This window comes from Protopterus annectens, chromosome 9.part0 (assembly GCF_019279795.1).
Source record: "Protopterus annectens isolate FY-2018-M chromosome 9.part0, PAN1.0, whole genome shotgun sequence".
NCBI classification, from domain to species: Eukaryota; Metazoa; Chordata; order Ceratodontiformes; family Protopteridae; genus Protopterus; species Protopterus annectens.
In genome coordinates this window covers 164217516-164234981 of record NC_056743.1, presented here as the reverse complement: position 1 = coordinate 164234981, position 17466 = coordinate 164217516, and the positions used below count along the sequence as shown (strand labels likewise).

Sequence of the window (17466 nt, the reverse complement as noted above, 5' to 3'; positions counted from 1 at the left end):
CTTAAGTAGAAATAAAATATTTAATAAAAGATACAACAGGGGACCTCAATACTGGAATAAACAAAATAAGGTAGTAGATATGAATAATAAAGAAGACCTGGATAAAAATGTTATGGTCGCTACATTTAATATATGTAGTGAAGACATCAAGAGATGTATTCTACATTTTGGAAGTTCTTACAGAACTTTAGAGAACTGGATGAGTTGATGAAAAATAAGTTAAAGTTTGCCTATAAGAGAGGGAGAAACATTAAGGATATAATAATACACGCTAAATTTATGAAGCCTATGCAGAGAATATATGGTCAAATTATGAGTAAAGGAACAATACCATGTGGAAAATGTAAAATTTGCGCTCATGTAGAAAATGTCTTTCCTTTATATTAATGGAATGACTTTTGAATCTAATGTTTTTTTTAGTTGTAGAACAGAACAAGTTATTTACATTATTCAATGTGGTTGCAAAAAATTTTATGTGGGCCAAACTAAGAGAATGTTCAAAATTAGAATCATGGAACATTTAAGGGACATTAAAACTAATAAAATGGAAAGTCCCTTGGCACAGCATTTTGTAAAACATCATAATTCCAAATGTGATAGCTTAAGGGTAACTATTTTGGAACAGGCTTTTAGAAATGAAGCTAGTGAAGGTAGAATAAGAAATGAACTTTTAAGGAAAGAGTTGATTTTTATTTTAAAATATCAAACGTTAACCCCTAAAGGGTTAAATACTGAATGTTGTTGGAAAAGTGTAATTTAATGTATTGTTTTTTAATTAGATAATTAGATTTATAATTGATTGTTTAATTCATTATTTAATTGTATAATGAGTTGATATTGGTGTATATATACTGTGAATGGATGTTAACTGTTACTCCTTGAAGGCTTTTGGTGAGCCGAGGCGCTAGAGAATAGAAGAAGAAAATAAAACGTTATTTTCACTGGCTGTTGTTTCTTTTAGTTCTTATACCTTGCCAGCAAGCTCTCACCACTACAAATCTTCCCTTTCTGTCCTTCATTTGTTCCTAAATCTTTATTCCTATACAGATTTTAATTAATATAAAGACCTCTTTCTTTCACTCTGTTTCTATTCCAGCAAATAAACCAAGCCCACACTTTTCTTTACAAAAGCTTTGTGTTCTGTTATGATTCAGGTGTGTTTTATCTGTGCATTACTAATATAAATGTATGTTAACATCTTGCTCTGTTTTTTTACTGTGTATCAACCAATTAACATCCTAAACTAATAATTCAAATGGTGCTGTAGTTCAGCTTATATTTTATTATACTTAACTGGTATTCATTATCTTTCTGTTATAAACTGACCCTTTATTGTCCGTTTCTATCACTTGATGTACTTTTGTGTAACATTGTTCAAACTGAACCTCCTCTCTTATTAGAACACATAATTTCCTCCCTACTCAAGAAATAAACAGCATATTAACTATATACATATTTTACCAAGGTTGTAGAAGAGATGTTCTGTACAAATACCATTGTATAGCTTCTGCCAGTCCTCTTTAAACAGACTCACTTCCTGATCTACTACATTGGTCTGGAAAACCACATGTTGTGATTCAGTGATCTGTTTATTTCATGTACTTGCAGCATTTCATTTCTAATGCTGCTCCTCTATTCTTTTGTTGCTAGTTAACCAAGCTATCTATATTTCATTTTGTGTATTCATTTCTGCAGGTTGTTCATTTCTGCAACCATGGTACATTTTTAACGTATTCCCCTTCATGTTCATTAGATATTTCAAAAGCTGCAATGATTTTCAGAAGGTGTGGCTTAACTCGAGCAGCATTCCAACAGTCCTGGAAACGAGTTACTTTGCAGTACGATTATGTCCCACTTTGAAGTCTGATCACAAGTGTGTGTCTAACCTAGCAGCATACAAAATGAAATGAAGTAGTAATTTTCTCACTGGAACTTAACTGATTTAACTGATATTAAAATGTATTCCAGTGTGCGTGTTTTGCATTTTAATTATACCAAATATCCTTTCTCATATATATATATATATTACCCCTGCATTTTAAACATCTTCCTTCAGTTAGTGTTTCAAGTGTATTATTTTTGTGAAACTTGTTAACTAGCCTTCTTTCAATTAACATACTTGTCTCCTTAGCTACTATGTACACATTCTTAGACCTAGTGCATGCATTGCCTGAATTGCCTTTATGTATTGCCAGTTAGTTTCCATCATTTATTATATTAGTTTTCTTTTTCATTCGTCATTCATTTACCTTTTTCCCTTCTTTCTTCCACTGTTTATAGTATCTTTCTTAAAAGTAAGATAGCACAGTTTGCTGAGAGAAGAAGGGAGCCACTTTTGAGATTTTAAGTATTTTTTCTCTGTTTATTTGCTAAGTTTTTCTGCATAGCTGCCTAGCTTGAGCATTTTCTGGCTTGTTAAACTTGATTTCTGTATTAGTAGCTGTATTTAGAGCACAACCAAAAGCTGTTTGCTGAATTTCCTGTTTGCACTTAATTTTAAATCGTTTTTTCTTAAAACTTGCATATTTTCTGTCCTTGACCTAGCACTCTTGTGTGGGGTCATTTACTGCACTGTTATAACTTGATATTACTTGTGAACCTCTGCTATCTCTGTAAAAAACAAAAAAAAAAAAAATCTTGCTTTTTTCCCACTTTTCTGAGAGTTAAAAAAAGTTCAGTTACAGGCTTGCTGTTCCTGAACTGTTTGAAAGTTTCTGTGAGGCCATTTTGCTTGGGCTGAAGGAGGGTCTCTGTGTTTATCAGTGGGAGTGACTCACATTGAGCAGCTTCCCTGCCCCACGGAGAGGTGGTTACTGACTTGAAACTGTAGTTTTATTGGCCACTAGGGGTCATTTCCATAACTCCTTCATCTTCCTCTCTTAAAACCTAGTTGCCTCGTGGTTTGAGCGTCTTTCAGGCTTGTTGGCTGTTGGTGAAGCACCCTCCAAGAGGAAAGCTGAGAGAAGAAGGAGCCACTTTGAGATTTTAAGTATTTTTTCTCTGTTTATTTGCTAAGTTTTTCTGCATAGCTGCCTAGCTTGAGCATTTTCTGGCTTGTTAAACTTGATTTCTGTATTAGTAGCTGTATTTAGAGCACAACCAAAGCTGTTTGCTGAATTTCCTGTTTGCACTTAATTTTAAATCGTTTTTTTCCTAAAACTTGCATATTTTCTGTCCTTGACCTAGCACTCTTGTGTGGGGTCATTTACTGCACTGTTATAACTTGATATTACTTGTGAACCTCTGCTATCTCTGTAAAAAACAAAAACAAAAAAAATCTTGCTTTTTCCCACTTTTCTGAGAGTTAAAAAGTTCAGTTACAGGCTTGCTGTTCCTGAACTGTTTGAAAGTTTCTGTGAGGCCATTTTGCTTGGGCTGAAGGAGGGTCTCTGTGTTTATCAGTGGGAGTGACTAACATTGAGCAGCTTCCCTGCCCCGGAGGTGGTTACTGACTTGAAACTGTAGTTTTATTGGCCACTAGGGGTCATTTCCATAACTCCTTCATCTTCCTCTCTTAAAACCTAGTTGCCTCGTGGTTTGAGCGTCTTTTCAGGCTTGTTGGCTGTTGGTGAAGCACCCTCAAGAGGAAAAAGCTGAGAGAAGAAGGAGCCACTTTGAGATTTTAAGTATTTTTCTCTGTTTATTTGCTAAGTTTTTCTGCATAGCTGCCTAGCTTGAGCATTTTCTGGCTTGTTAAACTTGATTTCTGTATTAGTAGCTGTATTTAGAGCACAACCAAAAGCTGTTTGCTGAATTTCCTGTTTGCACTTAATTTTAAATCGTTTTTCTTAAAACTTGCATATCCCCTCCCCACCCGGAAGGGGTCCCTAGGAAGAGATTGTGGGGAGACATTTGGGATTCTCCACGGGAATCCTTGACATCTGAACTGACTTAGATGAGTCAAAAGGGGCCCCCTAAGTCACCTTCAGAAGATGTCTTTTTTGACATATTGCAGATCCTGAAGCAGAGAGGTGACTGGCAGCCCCTTTCCCCTTTGAGGATGAGTCAGTTCTGCTGAAGGCATTTGGTGCCTTCCTCCTCCTGGGTCACTCCCCCCTTTAAATTTTGGAACTAATTGCTGGGCGGGAGGCGCCTGACACAGTGGAACCTCTTCTAAGGAAACCTAACAATCAAAAGCACCTCAGGATAAGCCCTACCTTAAAAAAGGGGTTCCAGTGGGGAGGGTGGTGGCAGCAGCCAAAAAGGAGATGGGAGTCTTCTTCGCCTTCCATCCTCCTAATAAAGATTCTAGGACATGGATAGTTTGGGGGCGCATTTTAGTTCAGCTTTTTTCCATGGGCCCCTGAACTATTTGCCCCTTTTACCCCCTACAGAGGGATCTAGTCAAAGAGTTGGGAGATACCCTCCAGGGTACTACAGATGCAGCTGTCTCAGAGAAAGTGAAAACCCAAAATCCCCTAACACCCATTGTTAACTCGTCCATGAGGCTGTTTTCCCTCCCCGAAGGTTCCACCTTAGCGATTGCTCGGACAATCCTGGATCCCTATGTTCCTTTGCGGAAGCCTTCAAGTCTTCCTTTACAAGCCCCATTTGAGGTGCCACTCTTTGGCCCCAAAGTAAAGGAGACCCTTCCCCGGTGTGAACAAGAGGGAAAGATTTGTCTGCTGGGAGTCCGTTTTCCCCCCCACCAGACCGCCCCCCAAAGGGCAACGTGGGGGAAAAAATGGGGTTTTTGAAAACCCCAAGGGTCTTTCCCAGGCACACCCCTCTAGAGGCAGAGGAGGGGCAGAGGTGGAAGACGCCCCCCTGGTGGCAGGGGGTCCGAACATCAAGGTGACAGGGAAAACCCCCCTTTTTTCCAGCACTCCTGAGAGGAGGCCCGACTGTCCTGCTCTGGAGGCAGTCGGGGTCGCAACTTTATACCCTCAGGCCTGGCAAAAATAACTACAGACAAGTGGGTAAAAAACGGTTTTCCAGAGGTTACAAATACCCTTCTATCTCATCCCATTCCCCAAAAAAAAGACTCCCAGTTGTACCCCCCCATCTGGGAGCCAGCAATTTGAAATTTCAAAGCTGCTAGAAAAAAGTCATCCAGCCAGTCCCAGGGGCCAGCAAGGATTGGGGCTTACTCAAGGTTCTTTTTTGTTCCAAAGAAACCAGGGGACTGGAGGCCCATTCTGGGCCTAAGCTACCTCAATACTTTGTCAAGAAAGAAAAGTTCGAATGGTCACCCTTTAATCGATCCTTCCATTCTTACAGAAGGCGATGGATGTGCTCAATAGATCTAGAGGATGCATACTACCACATCAAAATGGCCAGGGCATCCAGAGATCATTTGCCCTTCGCGGGGAGCCAGTCACTTTCATTTAGCCCTGCCCTTTGGTCTGACCTCAGCCCCCAGGGTCTTCACCAAATGCATGGCAGTGGTAGCGTCTCACTTGAGGCGCCAGGATTCCAGGTGTTTCCATATCTGGACGACTGGCCCCTTTTCTGCCACCACCCGTCAACTACTGCAGGCCAGAGATTTTGTTCTTCAACTGTGTGTTCACCTGGGGAAATTTCCGTAAATTGAAAATCCTTACTTCAGCCATCCAAAATATCTTGTTCATAGGAGCAGATTAAACCCCGCAGTTATTCTAACTTCCCCAGAAAGGATATTATCACTTCAGACTCACATCGTCTTCTACTCTTGTCAAGAAATCTCCTGCAAAACTGTACTGAAGTGTTGGGCCTCATGTCAGCCTCTTATTGCAATTCCTGGGAAGGCTGCACATGAGAGTCTACAATGGCTACTGTTTGCACAATGGTCGTTCAACAACTACCTCTAACACACGAGATTCTTATAACAAAGACTTGCAAAACAGATCTAAACTGGTGGCTTCAACGTTAACCTTTCCAGGGACCATTTGTGCTACCCCCAATTACGGTGACCACGGACGCTTCCCTGATAGGGTGGGGGCATCTTTCAGGGACAGACAGTCCAAGGCGAATGGACCAATTTGGAGTACAATCTGCACATCAATGTTCTAGAGTTGAGGGCAGTGTTTCTAGCGTTGCAACACTTTGCTCCCCTTCTTCCTCTAGGGACTATTGCAGTTCAGACGGACAACATGTCTGTAGTCTGGTACATAAACAAGCAAAGGGGAACCAAGTCCTATCAACTATGCAGAGAGGCCATGAGAATTTGGCAGTGGGCGAGTCCACGGGTCGCTTTCTAATAGCACGCACATCCCGGGTCATCCAACGTCATAGCCGACAGGCTGAGCAGAGCAATCCTGTTACCGAGTGGTCTCAAAAAGTCAGTGGCGAAAGGATTTTCGCGTGGGGCCAGCCTTCCTGCGATCTGTTTGCGTCTCCAATGAATGCCAAATGCAGGAGCTACTTTGCCCTATTACCCCTCCAGGGAAGTCCCCAGGGGCACTGGTTTACGATTGGCCCCGGGACTCCTGCATTTCCTCCATTTCCTCTGATATCAAAGTTTCTCCAGAAAGCCAGGAACCTACACAGGACGATAATCCTCATTGCCCCATTTTGGCCTCGTCAAATTTGGTTTCCCTTCCTGAAAATACACTGCATTCGGGGACCCTGGATTCTGGACCCAGAGCCAGATCTATTGACTCACTCGTCAGGGGTTCCCATCCCGCTCGGTCACTCCATCTAGCAGCTTGGCTGCTCCAATTCCCAACTTAGCCAGGTCTGATCTTTTGTCACCAGCAGTCCAGGATATATTGGTGGCTTCATAAAGCTTCCACTACTAAAACATATTCTAGCAAATGGAAGCGATTTGTATTCTGGGCAATACACACCATGTGGATCCTTTATAGCTCCTTTGAATAAGATATTAGAGTTCTTAACGGACTTATTTCATCAGGGTGCTTCTCCTGCTGCTCTAAGAGTTCAATTGGCTGCCATTTCGAATTTCCATGTGGAAGAATGTGGAGCTCCTGTTATGGCTCACAGACTTTGTAAAGCCTTTTAAAAGGAGTTTTCATATTAGACCACCGTCAGATCTCCGTCCTTGGAGTCTAATTTATTGTTATCTAAATTAATGTTGCCCCTTTGAACCAGCTCTTCTTGCCCATTAAAATTTTTGTCCTGGAAAACTCTCTTTCTGGTAGCCATTACTTCGCTAGCAGTATCTGAACTTCAGGCTCTCTCCATCAAGCACCCTTATTTGATCTTTCACTCTGACAGAGTTTCTCTTGAACCAATTCATCCTTCCTCCCAAAGTGTGTTCTATTAACAATATTAATCAGTCCATTGAATTACCCACTTTCTTCAAAAACCACTCCAACAAAATGGAGTATATGTTACACAATTGGATGTTCACAGACACTAAGATTTTATTTGGATAGAACAAAAGATCACAGAAAAACAGATCAACTCTTTGTGGCTTTTGCTGATAGCAGGAAAGGACTTGCAGTTACCAAAGAACTCTTTCTAAATGGTTCGGATTGTATAATCTATGGTCTGATTCTTCAAATCAACCTTTACACACCAAAGGACATTCCACAAGGTCAGTATCTACTCTTTGGCTCATGCAGCTCGCCACCACTGGGCCTATTTGTGCGGCTGCTACTTGGTCTAAGCCACATACATTTATTTCTCATTATAAAGTAGACAAGGTTTCTAGGGACAGGGCAACCTTTGGTTCCACTGTGCTCAAGAACGTCCTCCGTGAGTTCCTCAGGATCAAGGAGCTAGGGGCTACCCATGTGTAAGAACAACGCGAGATTGAACACTATCACATATAGAAGTTATGTCCTTACCATAACGTTCCATGTGGAGTGTTCATCTGCTTTGTCGTCCCACCCTCCCACCCTTAGGAAGAACGTTCTTTGATGCCTGGCCAGGAGCATTTTGCTACTGTTACTATACTGTGTACATAGTTGGTATACACATATATTTTATATGTGTCTGTTTAGATATATATAGTTTTCATAAATTCTTTCATACTTAGGTATAAGCATGAATGTGCTATTCTGTAGATTGGTTTGCAAACTGATCTGAGGTAAAGGCAGAGATTGTGGGTATTAGATTTCGAGCTTCTTCGATGCAGAGCTTGCAAGACGGCACGGAGCGAGGATGGCTCCAAACCCCTTGGGAAAAACAAAGGCGAGATGAACACTCCACATGGAACGTTATGGTTAGGACATAACTTTTCTTGTCTGCCTGGGATGACATGCTGACAAGCCACGCTGTTTCCGCAAGGGACGGCTTGCACCTGTCACCCTGGATTCGGATATTGGCAAAGGCTCTTGCCACCCCATAGTACCTTTTAGGCAAGGCTCAAATTCTAAACCTACCACCCTAGAACACAAAAAGGAAAAAACTAACGGTAATGCTGCTCAATGCCAGAAGTCTAAATCTCAAAATGCACGCACTCGGGGCCCTTCTCAGTATGGAGAACATCGATGTCTGTGCTGTGACAGAAACCTGGTTCAAGGCTCCTGACAGCACCCCGCGCTATCACTTTTTACCTCATATCATGCGTTCCGCCCCAAAATCTGGACAATACCAAGAAAGGAGGGGGGGTATCCATATTCATCAAGGACACCCACACCTCAAGACTGGTGGCAGCGAACGATGCATCGGAGACCATCCAGGTGCAATTAACCATAGGCAAGACTGCTCTGCAAATTGTAGCATGTTACAGGCCACTCACAAACTCAGGAACCTCACATGGCCTTCCTGAAAACACTAGAGGGATAAATGTATCACCAAACACCATCATACTAGGTGACTTCAATTACCCTAATATAGACTGGGAACACTACTCAAGCCCAAACACCCTAGCCCAAAAGTTCCTGGAATTCATAAACTCAAATGCCATGGAACAACTAGTCACCATCCCACAAGAGGAGAGATAACATACTTGATCTCATCATCACGAACATGGGAGCACAATGTTCAACAATCGGAGGTGTACCCCTCACTGGCGAGATCAGACCACAAACTAATCTCGCTGGAGGTCCTCATCCCACCCCCACCTGAAATAAAAAAGACCACAGTAAAGAACTTCTCAAAAGCCGACTTACACTTCTAAAGACTAGTGTGGTCTCCTTTAAGGCCCTGCGGCGGAAAACAGTACTCAAGCCGCTGAATCACTTACAAATGCCTTCACTAGCACCTGCAGCACTGCATGGATAAGGCAATCCCAAGCAAAACAAAGACTCTTTGTACCAAAGGCAAGCATCCAGTCTGGTGGACCCCAGCCATAAACAAACTCTACAACCAAAGGAGGAAGCTACTACAAGATAGAGCAAAATCTTTAAAAGGTAAGACACCCTTGATCACTATAAGTAAAAACTAAGAGCTCTCATAAATCATCCAAAGTAAATTTCGAGAATAATAGCTAAAGACTCAAAAGACAATCATAAGGCCTTCTTTAGCTATGTTAGAAACCTGGGAGGAAACTCCCAGATATGCTCAGAGCTAGTTCAAATGATGTGAAGATTACTGATCCTACAGACATTGCCAACATACTGGCTGACAGGTTCAGTGCAAACTTCTCCCCTCCCCCAAAAGGAGAGATATCTATACCAAACGATTGCAGCCCCAAACATCTCCAGCCCAAGTGAGAACTGCTCTCTCCAAAGCAAAAACACAGCATCCATGGGACCTGATGGTGTCCCCGGCTGTGTGCTCCATGAACTCAATGAGGAATTAAACCCACAGCTAGGACAGCTGTTTAATCAAAGTCTTACCTCTGGATACGCACTCCAGGAGTGGCGCACTGCAACTGTGGTACCACTTCACAAAGCGGTGCCTCCACCGACCCTGGAAATTAACGGCCCATTAGCTTGACAAGCCTTATCTGCAAAGCCATGGAGAGGATCATAATGGACCTCATAAAGAAAGACATAGGGAATTTGCAGACTTTGGATCCAACCTAGTTTGGCTTTGTCAAAGGCAGATCATGCCTTTTAAACTTGGTTGACTTTTTCGAAACAGTCACCAAAGCCATTGATGAGGGAAAGGCAGTCCATACAGCCTACCTCGATCTGGCTAAGGCCTTCGATACAATACCCCATTCGGGTATCATTGAAAAACTCATCAGCTTAAATGTCAACCCATACATCACAAGATGGGTCGCAAACTGGCTGAGTGACAGAACCCACAGGGTCAGAGGCTGCTGCGCCATGTCAGACCCAAAACCTGTCCCAAGTGGTGTCCCACAGGGCTCAGCCCTGGGCCCACTCTTGTTTGGCATCTACTTTTCCGAGTACAAGCAAACACAGGAGGGTTATGGCTGACAAAGTTTGCAGATGACTGCAAACTGGGCCATAGTAGAAAACACATCTGACACAGATATCCTTCAGAAGGGTCTCACAGAAACGGATAACTGGTGCCAGAGCCACGGCCTAAAGTTAAATGCCAAAATGCATAGTCATACCCTTCGGGAAAAACAAGGTTACCCCTAGCTACCAAATAGGTGGCAATCCACTGAGCACAGAAGAAGTTATCAGGGACCTGGGGACCCAGGTTGATAGTAGTCTGTCATTCGACACCCATGTAGCTAAAGTAGTTAGGAAGACCTTCTACATTGCCCACCTTATCATGAAGGGATTCTCATCTAGATCAAGGGAGGTCATAGTCTCCCTTTACTCATCACTCATCAGACCAATGATTGAGTACAATGCCCCATTCGGAATGTATCTGACCCGACACTTGCAGCAGCTGGAGAGGCCACAAAAGTTCCTCACCAAAAGGATAAAGGGTCTCAAAAATCTGTCCTATGCTGCCCGACTGAAAGAACTCCAGCTCTATTCAGTCGCTTACCGCTTGCTCAGAGGTGACCTTTGCCTAACATACAAGGCCATGTCAAACCCAGATTTGATGAATATGCTTCACCTCAAAATCTAGATCCATCAGAGCCACAAGGGCGGAGACTTAAACCTTGACACGGCTATTAATAGGACGAGCTGGAAGGATAGATTCATCACCCCAAAACTCCCTATGCTGTGGGACAGAAACCCCGTACATGTGGGGCAAAGCACTCGCTGGCCTTGTTCAAGAGAAATCTTGACCAATGGATGGGAGATCGCAGATATACCCCAGGGATTACCTCAGTGTCACTGCTCGACAGAGGCACAGAAAAATAATGGGTATAGTTCCCCATACTAAAGGGGTGGCCTAAGCCACAAAACGATGGGCTAGGCTTGTAAATGCCCTCGGGCAGATAGCCTAGTATGAACCTATGAACCTATGAACCTATTAGGCATCTTCCCTTCATTTTGATCTAAACTTACTTTTCTAATGACCTGAAAAAAAGCTTATTTTTTTCTGTGGAGTCTAATGGAAAGAAGAAAAGCATTTCTATTTGTGTTTCTAATGAAAAGTTATTATCAGGATAAACCCTTGTTTCTCCAGCCATTAAGATTCCTTCTACTTTGTGAAAGAAGTTAACAATTTCCTCCTTTAGTTATGTCTGTTCATATTTTAATTCCTGTTAAAATTTTTATTTCATCTTTTTTCAGCAATTTCTGTATCACTTATTTTCTCTCAATGATTCATTAAACATCTTCTGTTTACTGCACCCTTCAGCTATTTGTTCTGTATAATCCAATAGAGGAAACATTCATCTAGGAAATGTCAGAGTCCATTTGGTCAGTCTTTATCTCTAGGGTATCTGATTTTTCCCCCCAGCTTCCCTTGCAATCTGCTTTGCCTGCTTGTGCTCCACCACACTGCTTTCAGTCTCTTTCTGAGTTTTCACATTTACTCTCCTGTTTAGTTCAGTTTTTTCTAATTTGTTGAACTTCTGGATTTCATAGACATTTAGCTACCAGTTTCTATTAACCATTTATATTATTTGCAAGCGTTTGTTGTTGTAAACTGTTCCCTGCCCAGGGCTCTGTTATTAGCTGCTTACAATACCAACACCATTTTGGAATCTCCATGTTTTTAAAAGTTGTTCATTAAGCAAGACAGTCTTTTTTTTTTTTTTTTGAAAAATGTATATTTTTTGATTAATTAGTTATGGATATTGCAAATAACTGCCCTTCATCCCTGACTGTCCTTGTTAGAAAACTTAAGACATGTTTGAGAGGGCTTGTAAACAGGAGACGTGCTGCATTCCAATACTTACGAAACAAAACAGAAGGATCCCTTATTCTAGTTTCATAAGTTAACCTAGTAATGTCTAATATGTTTTTCCACAATATATAACTGCACTCTCTGACTGGTGCTAAAATGCTAGTGGCAAGTGATCTTTTCCCCAGTAACAAAGTCACATTATATTTGAAGATAAAGGTATTACGTAATGATAGTAACCAGTCCTTTGATGACCTACTTTGAGTAGTTGTGATATGGGATAGTAACCAGTCTGTAAATGATTATGTCCTGCTTTAAAATAGTAATTCTGATATGTGATAATGTTATAGTTGTTGTGGTTTAGTGTATGTTTTACTTTATAATATACTGAAAGTCATATAGATGTCGTTAATGTCTGTTGTTTTCTTCTACAGAACCAGAGAACAAAGCTGCTCAAGCTGCCATAGCAAGTGTTCTTTCTGTTTGTTTTAGTGTTCTACTAGGATTCATTATAATCTTTGTCTGGAAAAGATATTTCACACAAGGTATGGTATTTTGCAATTTTTGGTAGATTCAGTTTAACTCTTAATTTCTGTCTAGTTGGTAAATTTGTAAAAACAGGAAAAATTCCAAATCCACTGAGTCATACCTTTAGACCAACACTTTATTATATAGAGAAAATGAATGTTTTCGTCTATTCACATATAGACTTTTTCAGATTCTGTATGTAATAAAGTGTTGGTCTGAAGAACAACAGTAGTGGATTTTGGATTTTTCTTGTTTTTTACTTTGTTGTTTTTAAAGCCCAGTGCTGGATTGTTTGCCCATTTTCTTTTATGTTTATAGTGTGTAACTCTGATGTGTGTAGTTCGTATTCATGCATGTTGCAGTTACTGTCGTTCATATTATTAGAATCTTCAGAGATGTACAGATTTTAACTACCTTGAGAAAAACCCAGATTAACGGTGATGTGTGTAATAGTATTTATGTAGATGTAACCTTACAGCTTGCTTTTTAAGTGAAATACTGTATATAGCCACACCTTTGTTTTTTTTACTATATCCACGCCATTCAAAACAGTAGTATGTTGATTTTATATTGATTTTTGGCCTTAATGCCCTGACCTCAAGTCTTGGCTCATGGAACTACTCATTTGACATGCTGACTGTTGTGCCGTACGTCAGCTCATGAGGATTCCTCTAGGAGTAGAAACAGCCTTACTGCAGCTCATCTTAGGAGACCACCTCTGTCAATAATTGAGTCGTGGCTGAGACCATCATGTTACAGATTAGTCCAGTTTTGTTTCTTTATGCTGCCTTGCCCCCAACACACACACACACACACACACACACACACACACACACACACACACACACACACACACACACACACACAGCCATTGTCAATCATTGTGGCATGCTGGTGCATTTGTGTCCTGTCACTCTCAAATGCAGGATGGCTATGAGTGTTATTTTTTTTTACTTGTAAGTGTTGTAATGCCCATGACTGCCTTCATCATGCACTATAGAGTTGCACTGTGTTGATTAATAACCAAAACCACACTGAAGGAAGGAGAACTGACTATTGACCATTTAGTCTTTCCCTCCCTGGACAGTCCTATGAAATCTGAACCGCTATTGGAATCTGGCTGCTGTGCAACACAAACAGTTGTCTTGCTGTTTTGTCACTGAACTAACTGGCATATGTGATTAAATTATTGATGTTTTTTTTATAGGTGAAAATAGAAAGTATAATGTTTTCATACCTGACTCCTTACTTAAAGTATGACTAAATCAGGATCAGTGACATGGCACTGAATATTAAAAGACCCAGGGACAGGTTTTAGAAAGGTTTGTTGCAATGTGGAGGGCTTAACTTAGAAGGTTTCCGCATTCTAGTAAGCCTTACTGATTCAGTGACCACTCTCCCACTACTGCTAACTCCTTATGGTGGTTGTAACTTGGAGAGTAATTTCGCTGGTGAAGCTTCATGCAAATGTGGCAGTTTGGTGGTTGGCTAATGCAAATTAGCCATGTGCTGTTCACTGGAAATGGGGCTGTGAGGAGATTACTGTAAAAACAAACAGAAACCAGTGTTCTAAATGAAACCAGTAAACTAAAAGAAACATTCTGTGCGAGAAGCTTGGAAATAAACATAATTGTTCCAAAAACAAAGCCTGATAAAGGCTAGAACAGTAAAATTTAATGAACATTTGAACTGTTTCGTCCCTGTCTCAGGGACTTCATCAGAACTGAACCCAATTCCAAATAACATATATTTGTAACACCACTGATTACAGACTACTAATCAGAAAAATGTCTCAATTAATACAACTTAATACAATTTAAAGTGCCACAACACTGAAATAAAACTATTTAAAAACAGTATTTGATAGTGTTTGTTTTTATTTAATAAAAAAATACCACAGCACACACTAATTAAACCAACACAGTTTGTAAAAAAAACAATATGTAATAAAAAAAATTGTATAATAAAAAATAGGTAGCTTCTTGGAGCTTGCTTGCATTGATTTTAAGTAGGGGCTGCTGAAGCTTTCAATTTAAACTGCCTTCCCATTCCCCTCCTCGTAAATTCTTAACATGCTCTAGAATAGCAAATTTAAAAACAGAACATTGACTCCTAACAGAAAGATGCATAAATAAGGCCCTTAACCAGGTTCCTTTTTTGAAAAATGGGTTGTGCACTCTTGTAATGAATGCATGAATTATTGAATGTTAGCTTACCATAAATTTGTGATTTGAAGCCATTGTGAGTTTGAGAAATTAAAGTATCTAAGTAATTGATACTTAAATTACTAAAGTTTGAAGTAAACCTTAATCTGTAGTTGCACCATCCCAAAGAATAAAAATGTCTAAAAAAAAAAGTAAGTACAATGTAATGTACTTAAAAAATTCACACTTAAAAACAAAGCACGTTTCCCATGAAACTAGTACCAAGTTGGCATAAATGGTAAATGGGCGCACATGCTGTGCCCATGGCTACCCCTTTGATTTGTTTATAAAGTTCACCCTCAAATAAAATGTAATTGTTGTGTAGCACCAAATTAGTCAATTTCATAGTTACTGCAATTTTTTTCAACTGATAAAGTTATAATCCGGAAGGCTGTCATAAAATGGAAAACTACAGATTTTAACGTTTACTTCAAATTCCAATAATTTAAGTATCAAGTACTTAGATACTTTAATTTCTCACATTCACAATGGTTTCAAATCACAAATTTATAGGAAGCCAACATTCAGTAATTCTTATCTACACTACAAGAATGCATATGCCATGTTTTAAAAAAGGAACCTGGGTAAGGGTCAATGTGTTTAATGCAGCAAGAATGAGGTCAGTGTATGAGGTTATGGTTAGTGAATTGGAAAGAATTTAAACATGTTTGTTAATAGAAGTTACCCACTGATCTTGTGGGTGAAATTTGTTCAGCGGTCAAGAATGGGTAGGGCATCAAGTACAAACCCATACTGGGTGTTGGTTTAACAAATGTGAATGTTGATATGTCTAACAGTGAGCGTAGCTTTGAAAGTGCAATGATAGTTCAGTTTAGGTTCGAAAGAGATGAAAACCATTATCACCAAATATTGGAACATATTCAAGATTAATCCTTTGGGCGGCCACGGTGGTGCAGGGGTTAGCGTTGCTGCCTCACAGCAAGAGGTTCTCCGGTTTGATTCTCGGCTGGGGTGCCTTGTGTGCGGAGTCTGTATGTCCTCCCTGTGGTTGCGTGGGTTTCCTCCCACATCCCAAAGACATGCAGTAGGTGGATTGGACACTCTAAAATTGGCCCTAGGTGTGTGTGTGTGTGTGTGTGTGTGTGTGTGTGTGTGTGTGTGTGTGTGTGTGTGTGTGTGTATGCCTTCTGTGGAAGGTTGGACGCTTTGTGTACAGGACATCCCAGAACATTGAAAGTATATTTGAATCTGCTCTAAATAGAGTGATAAATTCGCATTCTAATGTTAAGAGAGTGGGAATGGCTAAATGTGGGCGTTTTAAACAATGTTCTTGTATATTAGAAAGTGACCGCTTGTATTTGGACAATGATGAAAATTGTAAAATATTTTAATGGAAGTTGTGGTTCTAAAGGTGTGGTTTACATCACTAATTGGAGAATGAGCAAACTGTACATCAACACTCTGACTGGAGAATAAACGTTCTCTAGCAGGGTATTAATGTGCAAGTAATGCCCACTGACAAACGAGTCCGCAGCTTCATGGCAGCATATCAAGCTGTCGTGGAGCTCAGACTGCAAAAAAAAAAACTGATGGTCATCAGTGTTTTGCACTCTGTAAGCAACGGTTGTACTTGTTTAGTGAGCATAAAATGTAAAAAAAAAAAAAAAAAAGAGAGAGAGACGTGTTTGTATGAGAGCAAGATTGAGAGAGAGCGAGAGTGATCTTGTGTGTCTGCATGTGTGTATGAAAGTAAAGGAGACTGTGTAAGAGTGAGAGCGATCTTGTGTGTGTATGAAAGCAGAGGAGACTGTGTGTGTGAGAATGAGTGAGAGCAGTTTTGTGTGAATGAGTGCGTGTATGAAAGCAGAGGAGACTGTGTGTGAGAGTGAGACTGGTCTTGTGTGAGTGAATGCTTATATGAAAACAGAGGAGCTTGTGTGTGTGAGAGAGTGAGAGAAATCTTTTGTGAGTAAATGTGTGTATAAAAGCCGAGGAAGACTGTGTGTGTATATGTATGTGTATGAAAGCAGAATAGACTGTGTATGAGAGAGAATGGGCTCTATGTACAACTGTTGTGTTTTACTTGGTTATTATTTTTTTAAGTACTATATATTTTTTTTTATATATGTTTGATGTAAAATGCTTGTTCCCAACACCATTAACTAATACGATAGCAAGTTTGAAACATTAGGCGGAGGAACTATTTTACATTAAAAATATATATAAAAAAAAATAATATACTACTTAAAGTAAATAAGCAAGTAAAACGCAATAATTTTACAGAGAACCCATTATCTAAGCACAATAATGCCCTCCAGGGTGTGTTAATTAACTCTTTATCAGGGGTGTAGAGGCCCTCCGTTTGCAGCGTCAAGCCTCATAAACACCCCTAGGTGGGCATTAATTACACATTAACACACACCCTGTCAGACATTATTGCATGCATGTATGCCATTTCCCAAGCTTCTACGTAGGCAAAACTAAAAGATGCCTGCGGAAGGGCATATATGAACATTTGTATGACACTAACAACTAAAATCCTAACATTGCCTTATTTAAACCTCTTTCTGTTAGCAGTCAATGTTCTGTTTTTAAATTTGCTATTCTAGAACATGTTAAGAATTTACGAGGAGGGGACTGAGAAACTAGATTGCAGTATAGGGCGATGGTATGGCAGTTTTAAGTTGAAAGCTTCAGCAGCCCCTGGTTTGAATGAAGTTACATCCATTATTCCCCTACTTAAAATCAAGCAAGCAAGTTCTAAGAAGCTACCTAT

The 17466-nt window shown here is 40.3% G+C and overlaps 1 protein-coding gene across 1 annotated transcript in view; it reads left to right on the top strand.

The window, feature by feature from the left end:
- Positions 1-17466, top strand: part of LOC122810504 — a 947661-nt gene that overhangs the window by 338744 nt on the left and 591451 nt on the right. Inside the window, exon 4 of the mRNA XM_044082086.1 lies at positions 12432-12542. Coding sequence (XP_043938021.1) covers positions 12432-12542 — 111 coding nt within the window. The remainder of the gene's footprint in view (positions 1-12431; positions 12543-17466) is intronic.